Source organism: Gymnodraco acuticeps, unplaced genomic scaffold (assembly GCF_902827175.1).
Source record: "Gymnodraco acuticeps unplaced genomic scaffold, fGymAcu1.1, whole genome shotgun sequence".
In the NCBI taxonomy this organism is placed as follows: domain Eukaryota; kingdom Metazoa; phylum Chordata; class Actinopteri; order Perciformes; family Bathydraconidae; genus Gymnodraco; species Gymnodraco acuticeps.
The window spans coordinates 1,463,110-1,475,784 of record NW_022989979.1 but is presented as its reverse complement, the minus strand read 5'-3'; the positions used below and the strand labels follow the sequence as shown (position 1 = coordinate 1,475,784).

Below are 12,675 nucleotides of genomic sequence, written 5' to 3'. Positions count from 1 at the left end.
ACCAAAAACATAAAGCCAACACAGGTGATATGATTAGGCCAATGGCCAGCACCCATTAGATTTTTGACCTACCCATAGGCTAAATTACTTTGTGACACTTGAGTGACTTCCTGTTAGCTGGAGCCCCAAATTATTTGCTAACAGCAAAGTGACAAATGGATCGTTTTTTAGTCCTTAAACGTCCACATGTGGACACTCAATCAAAACCACCTGAAAGCGAGAGGAATTCTGCACATAATAGGCCTCGTGAGTACAAGTAGCTTACTTCTGGGTCTGTTTCATTCAAGCCCTGCTCTGTGTGTGTGTGTGTGTGTGTGTGTGTGTGTGTGTGTGTGTGTGTGTGTGTGTGTGTGTGTGTGTGTGTGTGTGTGTGTGTGTGTGTGTGTGTGTGTGTGTGTGTGTGTGTGTGTGTGTGTGTGTGTGTGTGTGTGTGTGTGTGTGTGTGTGTGTGTGTGTGTGTGTGTGTGTGTGTGTGTGTGTGTGTGTGTGTGTGTGTGTGTGTGTGTGTGTGGCACGAGCCATTTTGTGTGCGTGCGCAAGCGAGCGAGAGAGAGAGCTCGCGCACCGGTGGGTATCTACCGGAGATCGTTGTGGTTAGCATCTGGTGCTAGCTAGCCAAGCTAACGGATATAAGGAGCTTTTTCAACAACAAGGTGGAGGGAGAACTCTCTCCTGTCAGACGGAGAGTCTCAGATAACCTCAGCTCAGGTGAAGTAAAGGACTCTCAGTGTTTAGATAGTTAACTTTAGTCTAGTTATCTCAGTGGGTCTCAAACGGTTTGTTTTAAAAGGGAAGTGATTTGTAAAATATCTATAAAGAAATAGAAAATCTGTTTACAGTTCTGTTTCATATGGGTGTTGAGAGATGTATCCATAGATCTCTTAATGTTCCTCTCAAAGTGCACCAGATTGATGCTTTTAACTTCAATATTTAAAAAAAAAAACCTTCCCCCAGGAGAGGAGGTGAGGTCCACTCCCCACTTGTAAAAATAGCACTTTACCCCTGCTTACACCTGGGCTGCTTCTCAGGTCGACTATTTTCATTTCCTCGCTCCTCGGTCCTCGGTCTCACCGGAAGTTGATTTGCCTGCGCCATCTTGAGTACCGTCCCATGGCTCTTATTTCTGCCGGAGGACCGAGGATCGAGGAGCGAGGAGCGATCATGGAGGAGCGATAACCGAGGAACCACCAGACCATCCTCCGATGAAATCCTCAGATACTCACCCCGCCCCCTTACTGTGTATCGCTCACTGATTGGACGAGGCAGTGCATGCACTGATCTGATGCTTCTTGACATGAGAGCAGAGTGAAGAAAATACATGAACCTCACGTTAGTCACTCCTCAGTTTATACCGTGTTTTGTTTAAATTTATGTATAATTTAGTTACAAATATGTGATATATCTGAACAACAAAGTGGTCAAAAATCATTAAATTCATTTTTTGGAAACATTTTCATGATCGCTTTTTTCGTTTTACATTTTCATTTATTGTCATTTCCATTCAGTCAGTCATTAAGTGCTATTAAAATGTTAATTTACTACATATCCAAAAAACAAACAAAGTGTGCAATCCAATGAATGTTAATCTAACTGGGTTTTGATAGATAACATATCTATTTTTCTTCTCTCAATTATTGTATTTCTATTGTGCACTCTAATCAATAGTAGCCTAGTCAAACTATTGTTCGTTTATACATTTTAAGAATGGCATTTATCTTTTTTGAGAATGAGTTCTTATTTTATTTTATTTATTGGGATCTACAACAGATGATACAAATGTTTGTGTCAGTAAATGTGTACTAACAGAAGCGGGGGGGGGTGGGGGGGGGTGGGGCGGGGGGGGGGGGGGGGTGGGGTGGTGGGGGGAGGGGGGTGTGGAAATAACGGGGACAGAGCTGGCTGCTGTCAGACGATCAGCTGTGCAGCGTCATCACAAAAGAACGTCGCTTCACGTGACGCTCCGGAGGAAAGGACGTCCCATTGCTCTTAAAACTCATTTCCCTGCTTCTCGTGGTTTCCTTGCGTCCCTCCACGCTTCCCTGGTGGGAGGGACTAAACGCAGGGAAACGACGCAAGTGAGGGAAGCAAGGATTTCATTTAATCGACCTGAGAAGCAGCCCTAGGCTGATTATCGAGCCTTCATTGTAACTGTCGCGGGTACACTGTGTGTGCCTGTGGGGAGTGTTGCAGTAGAAAATTCAACTGTAGCGCTGGTGCATTAATGGGAAACCCTTAATGTTTGAGCACCCTCTATGAAACGTCAAGCTACCCCACAGCACCCCCTAGAGAAAATCTCTGGCGCCGCCACTGCCTGGAGGTTTAGGGGATAGGAAACACTCACATTTAAAACATATAATTAATAAATGGGTGAAAATTGCTTGTGCCCATAATGGGCAGCATTAATATATATATATATATATATACACACATGCCAGCTAAGGTCAGAAGAGCTTTATTTAACAGCTGGTCTTATGTTTGTGACCCCTGTTGTTAATTGATAACATTACATTACATGACATTAATTGATAAGCCTGAAATATGCACTTGTTAAGGTTCAGAGGCACATTTTGCAAATATGGCAGTATAGCCATCGATCAGCTTAAGATAAGATATACTTTATTGATCTCAAGTTGGAACATTTGCGTTACATCAGCATGTGTTACAGTTAAATATGCAGTGGTGTTTATTTGTAAATCATTTAGTATAATCACACAAATTCTGTGTTTTATATTCAACAATTCTGTGTTCTTTATTTATTGATTGTTCAATACCTGACAAGGTCGGAGATGAAATATCTACATACATCTTATAAGAGTATAATACATTATGTATAATATCAGTTAAAATAAGTGCTTCAACATAGTTAACATTGCTGGAGGTACGCACAAATATTGATAGATGTCTTGTAATGCACTATTGAGGAACCTGCGACCCAAGTTTTTCATTCACTACACTATAGTTGTGTAGGCCTATATGATATGTCAATAAACCTTAGAAAATCTTGAAAGGGATGTGCAAAATAGTCATTATATACAGTCTTTAATGAACTATTAGTAGAGAATAACGAGTAATTAATATACTTTATAGGGATCCTATTAATATCTAATGATAAAAATAATGAAATTCAATAACATGCTTTAACCACTAGGTGTCCCTTTATATCAGGTGTGCACCTTTATGGTGTAAATACAGCCTATCTACCAATTGGATCAAATATAAAAGTCAGCCGAATTAGTGTTGATACTGCAAGGAGACGTATTGTGTGAAAAGAAATGTAAGATGTTGTTTAATGGCTGATATATTTATGATCCACGTCACGTTTTCAGTTCCTCATGTTTGTCTAGAAGTCTTCTCATCAGGGCTCTATATATACAGAACTACGGCAGATATGTAATATTTAATGCAGCCGAACCGTGTATTACAATGCCGTTATGTGATGACTTCCAAAGAGAAAAGCAAGCACACTCGGAATGAAGTATTATTGTATTTTTATTCAATGTTTTCGGTCTGTTTCCGTTATTTGTTAATGACGATGTGCTGTGAGATGTGAGACTGGAATTGCACAGGGGAAAATAACGTAGGCTATCTTTAGATGCGGATTTTGTTAAACTAATATGTTTTCGCTGTGGACCAACACTATACATTGACGGGGAAGGGGGTAGCAATAAAGATAACACCATTAAACAGTTACACAACATAACAGAAATAATATCGATAGCAGCGTCCCTAGCAACCACCTTGGTAACAATGAAAACGTTATGGACGCAATTTCCTGAAGTAATCTTCGTAATAACTAGCAAACTAAAGATCATGTACATCCACTGCACACATAATCTGAAATAACAACTCATATTTCTCGCATCAAATGACATCAAAACGCATTTTAATGGCCAAACTAACTTTAAAATAGGCATTTTCCATCGAGAATAAAACGAAGTTCGGCCATGTTTTTTTTTTCTTCAGGGAGAAATTTGAAGATCATGTGACGTCAAACAGAGCACATGGTGTAGTCCAAACGATAGCTGGGGATTCTGGGTAGTGTAGTGTCTTCTGCCATCCTTTACTCCGAAAACATATTTGTTTCTCCGAATCGAAGGGGAAAAATACAAAAGCATTGCACACAATTTAAACCAATCAATGTTGTGTAATTAACAAGGATAATCTGGTGTTTTTTAGTCGATGAGTAGTGCAGATATCACTGTAAAATCAATCGACAGTAAGGGGAATACTTACTTCCGGGTGTACAATTCTCCGTTATCCAATGAGAATGGACGCTCACATTGCCTTTAAGGGCAGCAGACACAAACGAATGCCGTGCTTCCATGAGCGTCTATAGAAGCATATGGACATCCCGGAAAGCTGAAAATGGACGCTAAGGGCCCCCCCCCCTTGCGTTGAAAATGGACGCTAAGGCCCCCCCCCTTTCGTTGGAAAAAGCCGACAGGGGACTTGACATAACGTCAACATAGGCCGACCTGGGAGTGAGGATGTGTTGGGGGAAACTATGGAAACTACAGTTTTCTATACAGCGGACTACAACATGGATGTTCAATAAGAAGGAGGGACTACTGTAAACTCATCTAGAGACTCTGCACCGTGCTCTGATGCTGTTGTTTTATGCTTTATGAATGTGGACAACAGATAAACATATTCTTCATGACCAAAGTTGGAATTGAAATAAAAAAGGAAAGTGAAACTTATGCTGGTCACCCTCTCCCTCCGGTCCACATATGATTGTATGAACTATTAAAAGATCTTAAAATAAATACAAACGTATTTATTATAAACGTTAGTCCTTAACATCTATCACTGTGTATATCACCATTCAAACATCTTTTAAAAGTTGAACAACCCCACACAGCTCAGTGAGATGTTGACTTTATTTGATCATTTCAGTAAAAACTAACGTTAATATTTCTCTTTTTGATTATAATACTGATGAACGTTCAAAACAAAGCACTTTGGCAACTTACCACATACGTTTTAAAATGCTTAATAAGCACCGTAACTTTCATGATATCATTTCTCCCATTATCGTTTGTGTCCGTGAACGGCCGACTGTTGAGTGACGGCAAATGCTGCGGCTGCAATGCATTGTGGGGCAGCATTTTCTCCTCTCCTTTCGGCTAGGGAGGTCCAGTGGTTCCTACGCTAAAGGAGGTTATAAAGGAAGTTTGAAACCTCCTTTCCTTTCATTTAGAGAATTGGAACGGTGTCAGTACCAGATATGTTCGGCCTACCAGATATGTTCGGGTGTATTTCCGTCGCATCCGTCATCCGTCATATCCGTCATATACTCACCTCCCTCTGCTCCCAGCGCTATGCTGCCACACACCGGCCGTCTGCGGAACTGCAGCCGGAGGAACTCGGTACAGCTTGTTATGTGTGTGTACTTAATTATTTACAATTAAAAAATATATATATTCTGCGTTACTTTAGCCAACACTTTTATAATATATAAGCCTGATCATGTCGTTGAAAGCAAGTACAGATGTTCTCCCTTTTCCACAGTTCTGTGTGAACTTCATCTAAGGCAGATGCTTTGCTTCTGCACCAGTTTAGCAGAAGTCTGTTTTGTAAGACTGGTTTTGTTGCAGTCTGTTCATGCTATGTGTTTCTTGCGTAAGACTATATACACACGGAACACATGTATTACAGGGCTGTACCCAGTGTGCTTCATAAAACATTTTTGAAGCTTATTTTTTTAAATTAAGCCGTTTCCATGTTATAACAGCATCTCGTTAAATCAATATCGGAAACAATAATTGTCTTTTTGTGGTTATTTAAATGTAATTTATGGTGCTGTTAGAGTGCTTATTGACTGACCCGTTAATACAGATGCCCCCCCCCCCCCCCCTTTTGTGTGCGGTGAGCTGGAGAGAAGGCAGTCTATTTATTTTTGGTGAAAAAAAACCCCCTAACATATATGGATTGAATCAGAATATTGTGTTGGATCAAAACATATTGTACATTTTGAGAATTCTTACATCTATTACAATACATTTTGAGCTTTGGACAATGTTTGGATCAAACGAGCCAGAAACAACCTTAAGCAGCCACCACTGGAATATTATTGCAGTAATATTATAATACTAGTAGCCTTATATTAGTGTAGCCTAATATTGATCGACAAATATTTAGAAATAAATCTGGTTCTGCCTGCCTGCCTCATCGCACTATGCCCTGCTGCATTACCATGTATAGTATTTACATTCATAATGATCCTTTTTTGTTGCAGAGCTTTAGAGGCTTTAAGAGACGAACTGTCAATGATGCCAACTTGGCGACCTACAAACTAGATATAGCAATCTTGGAGCTATTGCGGCTAGCTACTTTCATTGGAAAGAGTCTCTAATTTTTTGTATGTATATATTTAATATATCCATCCCAAGCTTACCTACCCAACAGAATGAATTCACACATTCAAGTAAATAGAAAGACAGCACAGCATTCAAGTGTTTATTGAGAATTTGAACTTCAACGTTAATGGAAAAAGCTCCAAACTTTTCTCTACAGCCCTTAGTATCAAGAAATCCTTCTAGTTCCTTTTACATGTGGATAGGAAAACAGCACAGATTGTTCAGAATATATGAGGAAGCCATCAGGGAAGCAGCATGACCCAAGGCAGGACTGCAGAGACAGGTTCAGCCACGACCCGAAGTCCACGACCCGAAGTCCATGACAGGCAGCGTCCGGGAAAACCAAACTTGAAGGTAAGATATCAAAGGATGATCTTCATTAATTGCAGTGACAATTTAGTCTATTCTGACATTTGTTTGTGTGAGTTAATCTTTACCTATGATATCTGGTTGCAGAAGGGACTGCAATAGCCTGGATGTTGGTCATCAGAGTAGATGCCCTGCAATTCTCCTCTTTTACCTTTCCCAACATATCCTATGAATAGAAAAAGAAAATATTGTAATTGAATCACACTAGGACCACAACACACTAAATATGTAATGACACATAAACATTATTATCCAGAATAAGAAGTCTACCTGGTTTGCAGTTTTTGTAAGGCTCCAAGCATCCACGGCAGGTGTCAATGGTGTACATGACGTTGAAATCCTGCTTGTATGAAGCAGAGAACAAACTCCATGTAGCAACACCTGTGTAAAACAAGCATTTCAATAGAGCCATTACAAATATGCATAGACACCACAGCTGTCGTATACTGCTGCACCTTCACTGAATCACTTACTCTCAAGCCAGCGAAAGTGGGCCCCTCTTCTGAAAGACACAGTGGACATTGTGTCTCTGAAGGTGGTACACACTAGAGTGAGTGATGAGTACGCTTTGTCACCTTCCTGGAGAACCACTTCCATCAGAAGGTCCGAGAGAAGACAGTTTGGCAGCTGTGAAGTATTGGTCAGACTAGATCAAACATATTTAACAACACATTGACTAGACTGTTGCCAGCACAATCAAAATACCAAGATTCTTTGGGCTTCAGGTAGCAAAAATACACATTTTTAATATTAATGTTGAATATATCACACACATTTTTCTTATGTTTTGTTATTCTTCTCCTTGAGGTAAAAAACAGCTATCAATAAAGTTAAAAAAAGCAGTGAGACATAATAGTTGGAAATTCTGCCGTGATCATAGGTCGTTTTTTAAACAAAAAACAGTTGCTGCTTCACTGAAAAGATATTACCTCCAATATGAAGCACATGTCGGACTTTTGAAACTGGACCTTTGAAGGAAAATATAAGGTGTGGGTCATGTGATTGTTTAATTACATGTGTATACAATTATCAATATTGATATGTATGCATGTGTTAAATAATCTGGATTGTTACATTTCTTTATCACAAACAGGAGTGTGCCTATTGACCTCATGTTCTGTCTTTTGCTTCTTTGAGACCCTGTACACTGGCTCCAGTGCCCCTTTGAGCAGCTCTTCGGCCTCATTGGTCCAGTAAGAAAACCTCTGTCCGTGGCTATAAAAATCACATAATATCAGGATGAAAATGTAAATCAGTGTCAAAGAAACTGTTGTCTATAAAGTAACATTTAAAATGTATGATTTACCCTTCAATCTGGTACCGTTCCATGAGCATAATGCACCACCATTTCCGGATCTGTGCTATGTCCCGCTAAAAGAAAATGTAACAATAATAAAGTTGAAAATGAATGGAACCTCATCATTTGTCTACTCAATGTTAGCCCCCTCTTCCCCCTGAAATACTAACTCAGAGGATAAATACTGACCTCGGTAAACCAAAGTGGAGCATCTGTGCTGAAGTTGAGTGCATACTGTGAAAGGATAAAGATCTGTTAAGTTATGAGTTTCAAAAACTAACAAAACCCCTTAAAAAAAAGTGTCAAGGGAGGAATTTACCATCAGTATGAAGACACCACAGTCATTGCCCGTGGTTTGGTGAGGCAAACCCTGTAAGAATTTGGAATATAACAGTGATGTTCATGGTCAAATGGAAAATAAAGACATGTGAAAGCAGGTGTATGAGATGGTGGAGAAATGTACCTTGACGTCTCTGCCGAACTTTACTGTCCACTGACCTGGAGCAATGCGGTGCGCTAGGTCACTGTCAAAAGAAATGATAAGACATGGGAATTGATTTGGTGAAGGAACGCTATACTCAATATAATTCATGTTTTTGGATTTCCTTACATTGAACTATTGCATGCCTTAAAAGAGGAAAGTTATGAAAGCCACTGAACGGGGCTAAAATAAAACAAACAAAAATACGTTTACCAGCCTCTGAACAAAGCTGAACTTGAAAACAACCTTTGAACAAGGCTTATAACAAAATGTACATTATAATTCATAGCATCCTGTTGCAGACTCTTTTTCTTTTGGTTCCACTAAGGACACTCCAGACTTTGTGGAAATGGAGATATATTATAAATGAATTTGATCAGATTCAGACCCCTGGTCTACAAGATGGTTACTGCAGTATTAGAATACTATAAACTATTTAGAACTCCCATACAAGCCACAGAACGGTGGGGGTAATCATGTTACAAAAACCTAAATATGTCCTTGTAGGAATTGTCCCCAAAGCCATCTGGCTTAAGAGGGTCGAGCAAATATAACTCTCTCTTTGCTGGCTTGATCACCTGTCAACCATTGACAAAATAGCTGAAATTAGACATAATCAAACACCAGAAGAAAACCACACAGCACAACTTATGTTCATTTTGTACATGCTGGTGAGATCATTTGGAACAGACTCACGCAAAGCAAATAGTGATCTGCCTTTCCTTGCTGCCGACTCCAGGCAGGGATGAAAACCATGTCCTTGGTGGCCAATTGGTCAGCCTAGTATTTTAAACAAGGGATTTTAAGTTGCTGTATATCAATTTCAAGAAACATAGGTCTCAAGCAACAGGAACTTACTGGAAAACTGGCCAACGCGTCAGCTGTTTTGGACTTCCAGGTAGGAACCACATACATATCCACGATGTATATATCTTTGCCCTATATTGATAGTTTTTCAAAAAAAATGAAATCTTCCTAGAAGTATGTTCAACAACAAGAGACAACCACACTTCACGAGATTGGAGTTTCACCACTAAACAGCTATTTAGAAAATATGTGTTATTCAAAAGAAAAAAGCAGGCCAATGATGTCTGTTGAAAACCGTACATGTCTTTGGGTGGCTTCTTGTACCATCTTCAGGCACGGGTTTCCAATCTGAAACAGTAACAACAGTAAGTTACCTGTGCCATTTATTTGAGACAAGATGAAGTTGGGAGGAAAGCTCAAGTATACCTACATTTGACTCCATGCACTGAGGAAGACCCAGGCTCCAAAAGTCCTTTCTGGTCAGGCACACATCACCCTCCTTCACAATGACCTCTGCTCCAGGCCTATTGTGGTCTAGCACATAGCTGAGCTGCAAATAACAGATTGCAAAACATACTTCAAGCCAATAGAAAACATAGAAAAATTCAAATCAAAACAATGCACCTCCATCACTGTGCATGAAGTAAACATATATCTACCAGCTTGTCTTGAATCGGATGTAGATCCTTTGCGTATTTCGCACCAGAGAGGGCATACTGGTGGTCAGCAACAGACCCCTCCGAATCCAACTTCGGTTCAGCTGTTATTAGATAGACAAAAAATAAACAGTATTATTGAAGTACCACACATGAAGTATACCTAAAATGTGTCCTTGTATTGATAATCAAAATACCTCTCAACATAGGCCTGATAAAGGGCTTCAGCTGAGACACATTCACACTCTGTCTCAGCTGAGCTCCTGTTGAGCTCAACAGGGTTGCCACACCCTTGTTGGTGATTGAGGAAACCACATAAGGGCCAAACCAGTTGCACTCCAGTTTTCCACCTTTTCGGCCCTCCTTCCTCTTATTCGCTCTTAGGACCTCATCTCCAACGTTAATCAGGAAAGATTTCACATTATTTCCCTTGCGTTTTTCAAAAGAGATTTTCTGTCTCTGTTGTGCTATTTGGATGTTCTGGTAAATCTGAGAAAGATATGTAACAGTTATCATTTACAGTCCTTAACATACGCTTGCATTTTTTAGGAGTTATTATGTTTTAAATATTGCCATTTTATTCTCACCTTCGAGTGCAAATCTGCAATGGTTGCAGCCTTTGCCTCAAGCTGCTGTTCTGCCTCATCAGCAGGCACCAAAACAGAGGTATCATCCCTGTCATTGACTGTAGCATTTATAACACCCGGGACGCGAGGGTGCCTCCCAAACTGGGCAAAATAGGGCGTGCACTTGGTTGACCTCTGAAAGCATAAAAATTCCTTTTAGTATCTCTGTTGAGTATTGTTTCCATCTGCATTTGTTACAACATTGTACCTGCTTTGAGGTGTTAATGCTCGCCACAATGCCCCTCAGATGTAAATCCCAGTCATTCTGGTCCTCTCCACAGTACTTTGCAAGTGCTTTTTTTATGTTTGGGTTTGTACGCTCATCTTGGCCATTGCACTGGGGATGGTACGCTGAAGTGATGCAGTGTTTTACACCCAGTGCATCAAAAACACCACGGTTGACCTGCAGATGGTTTAGTGTACACCAATTACCAAATTACCTGAAAAATCGTATTACATTGTTACACATAACACATACACTGTATTAGATAGATTATTGTACCTCATTGACAAATTCCCGTCCTTGGTCGGTAATGATCTTCTCGACAAGACCGAAATCGAGAAGAATATTTACAATCTTTTTTGAGACCTCAACAGCTGTTTTGTGGTAGAGCGTTTTTGCTACCACCCACTTCGTGAACAGATCAGTCGCTGTTAGAATGTATCTGCAATATAAAATGCAGAATGTTGTAAATACATACAGAATCACTGTAAATGATTTCCTTTCTTTTTAAACCAGATTCTTCACGTTTAGAACCTTTAAAGGAGGTTACACATGCTTCAGCCCATCATGATAGTACCTTTTGCCCTTAGCAGTGGAGGGAAGTGGGCCAATGAGATCCACACCAAGGACAGTCCATGCCTCGGGAACATGAATGGGATGCAGTACGGGTGCAACCGTTTTAATGACCTCGTGTTGCTGGCAGCGGGGACACTCATCAACCTTAGCAAATATCATACATTTTCAATCAGCAAAACAAAAAACTTTAGGTATAAAAATGATAGAACAGAGAAAACTTTCAGAGGAGACAGAATTAAACTGTTAAAGTTCTGAAATATGTTTTCTCTGCTCTGATGGAGCTCAAACTGTCTCACTCTGTTTCAATGTACACATACAACACATTTCTGTAGATCAATAATCAGTCAGTCAGTCAAAAACTCCCACCCATTTCTTCACGTCCTCCCGCATAGTGGACCAGTGGTACGTTGCCAAAACCTTCTCGGTGGTGCGCCTTCTCCCTGCATGACCTCCGGAACCCAGGTTATCATGGCACTCCTTCAGGACATTGATAATTTAGTCCTTGGTGCACACAACCATCCTCTCATTGTCCTTGTATGTGTAGTACAAATCTCCAGCTGGCACAACAGGAACAAAAAAACAATCATTTAGACATGTGTAGAGATGACATTATGACTAAAAGCTGTTCAAGAAATCCAGTGGCAAATGTGGTATAGACGTAACAACTACAGTAATGTAAAGTGTGTATAAAAAGAAAAAGGAGAAACAAGCTGTGGAGTCCTTGCGATTTACTGAAAAATGTTGGAATTGCAATATGATAAACCATTGATGATTGTATGATCACTTTTGCACCAAAAAACACCATTAGATAAATAGATAGATAGATATATACTTTATTGATCCCTATAAGTAAAGGGATGTGATGATGTCACATGTACAGGGGGTTTATACCTCATAATAAAAACGTATGTTCGTGACTTAACCATGGTCTTATTCTGTTACTTACCTTTGATCAGGTATTGTTTGGATGCCCTCCGAATGAACGCCTTCCTTTTATCAGGCTTTTCAGCGGCGATGGTGAGATTGTGGTAACCACCATTGAGCACGTACTGCTTTATCTCAGCATAAAAGCTCTCCATTTCTGTCATGAAAGTTAAAATGTTCGCGGTAATTATGGGGAAGCGGAGGGATCTAGATCGTTCACACATAACAAGCTGTACCGAGTTCCTCCGGCTGCAGTTCCGCAGACGGCCGGTGTGTGGCAGCATAGCGCTGGGAGCAGAGGGAGGTGAGTATATGACGGATATGACGGACGACGGATGCGACGGAAATACACCCGAA

The 12,675-nt window shown here is 40.2% G+C and overlaps 1 protein-coding gene across 3 annotated transcripts; it reads right to left on the bottom strand.

The window, feature by feature from the left end:
* Positions 1-6,687: 6,687 nt before the first annotated feature.
* LOC117543366 lies at positions 6,688-9,661 on the bottom strand. Of its 3 annotated transcripts, XM_034211574.1 has the most exons (13): positions 9,614-9,661; positions 9,365-9,445; positions 9,203-9,286; positions 8,489-8,549; positions 8,345-8,395; positions 8,215-8,259; positions 8,035-8,099; positions 7,838-7,943; positions 7,658-7,696; positions 7,202-7,355; positions 6,999-7,109; positions 6,797-6,894; positions 6,688-6,706 (listed from the first exon to the last, which is right to left on the bottom strand). In XM_034211574.1, coding segments are annotated over exons 1-12 (897 nt in total). In that variant the 5' UTR covers positions 9,616-9,661; the 3' UTR covers positions 6,688-6,706. The 3 variants fall into 3 exon arrangements, with proteins under 3 accessions (XP_034067465.1, XP_034067464.1, XP_034067466.1); XM_034211573.1 differs by having other exon boundaries at positions 6,691-6,894; XM_034211575.1 differs by lacking the exons at positions 9,203-9,286; positions 9,614-9,661 and having other exon boundaries at positions 6,691-6,894.
* Between the last annotated feature and the right edge of the window lie 3,014 nt (positions 9,662-12,675).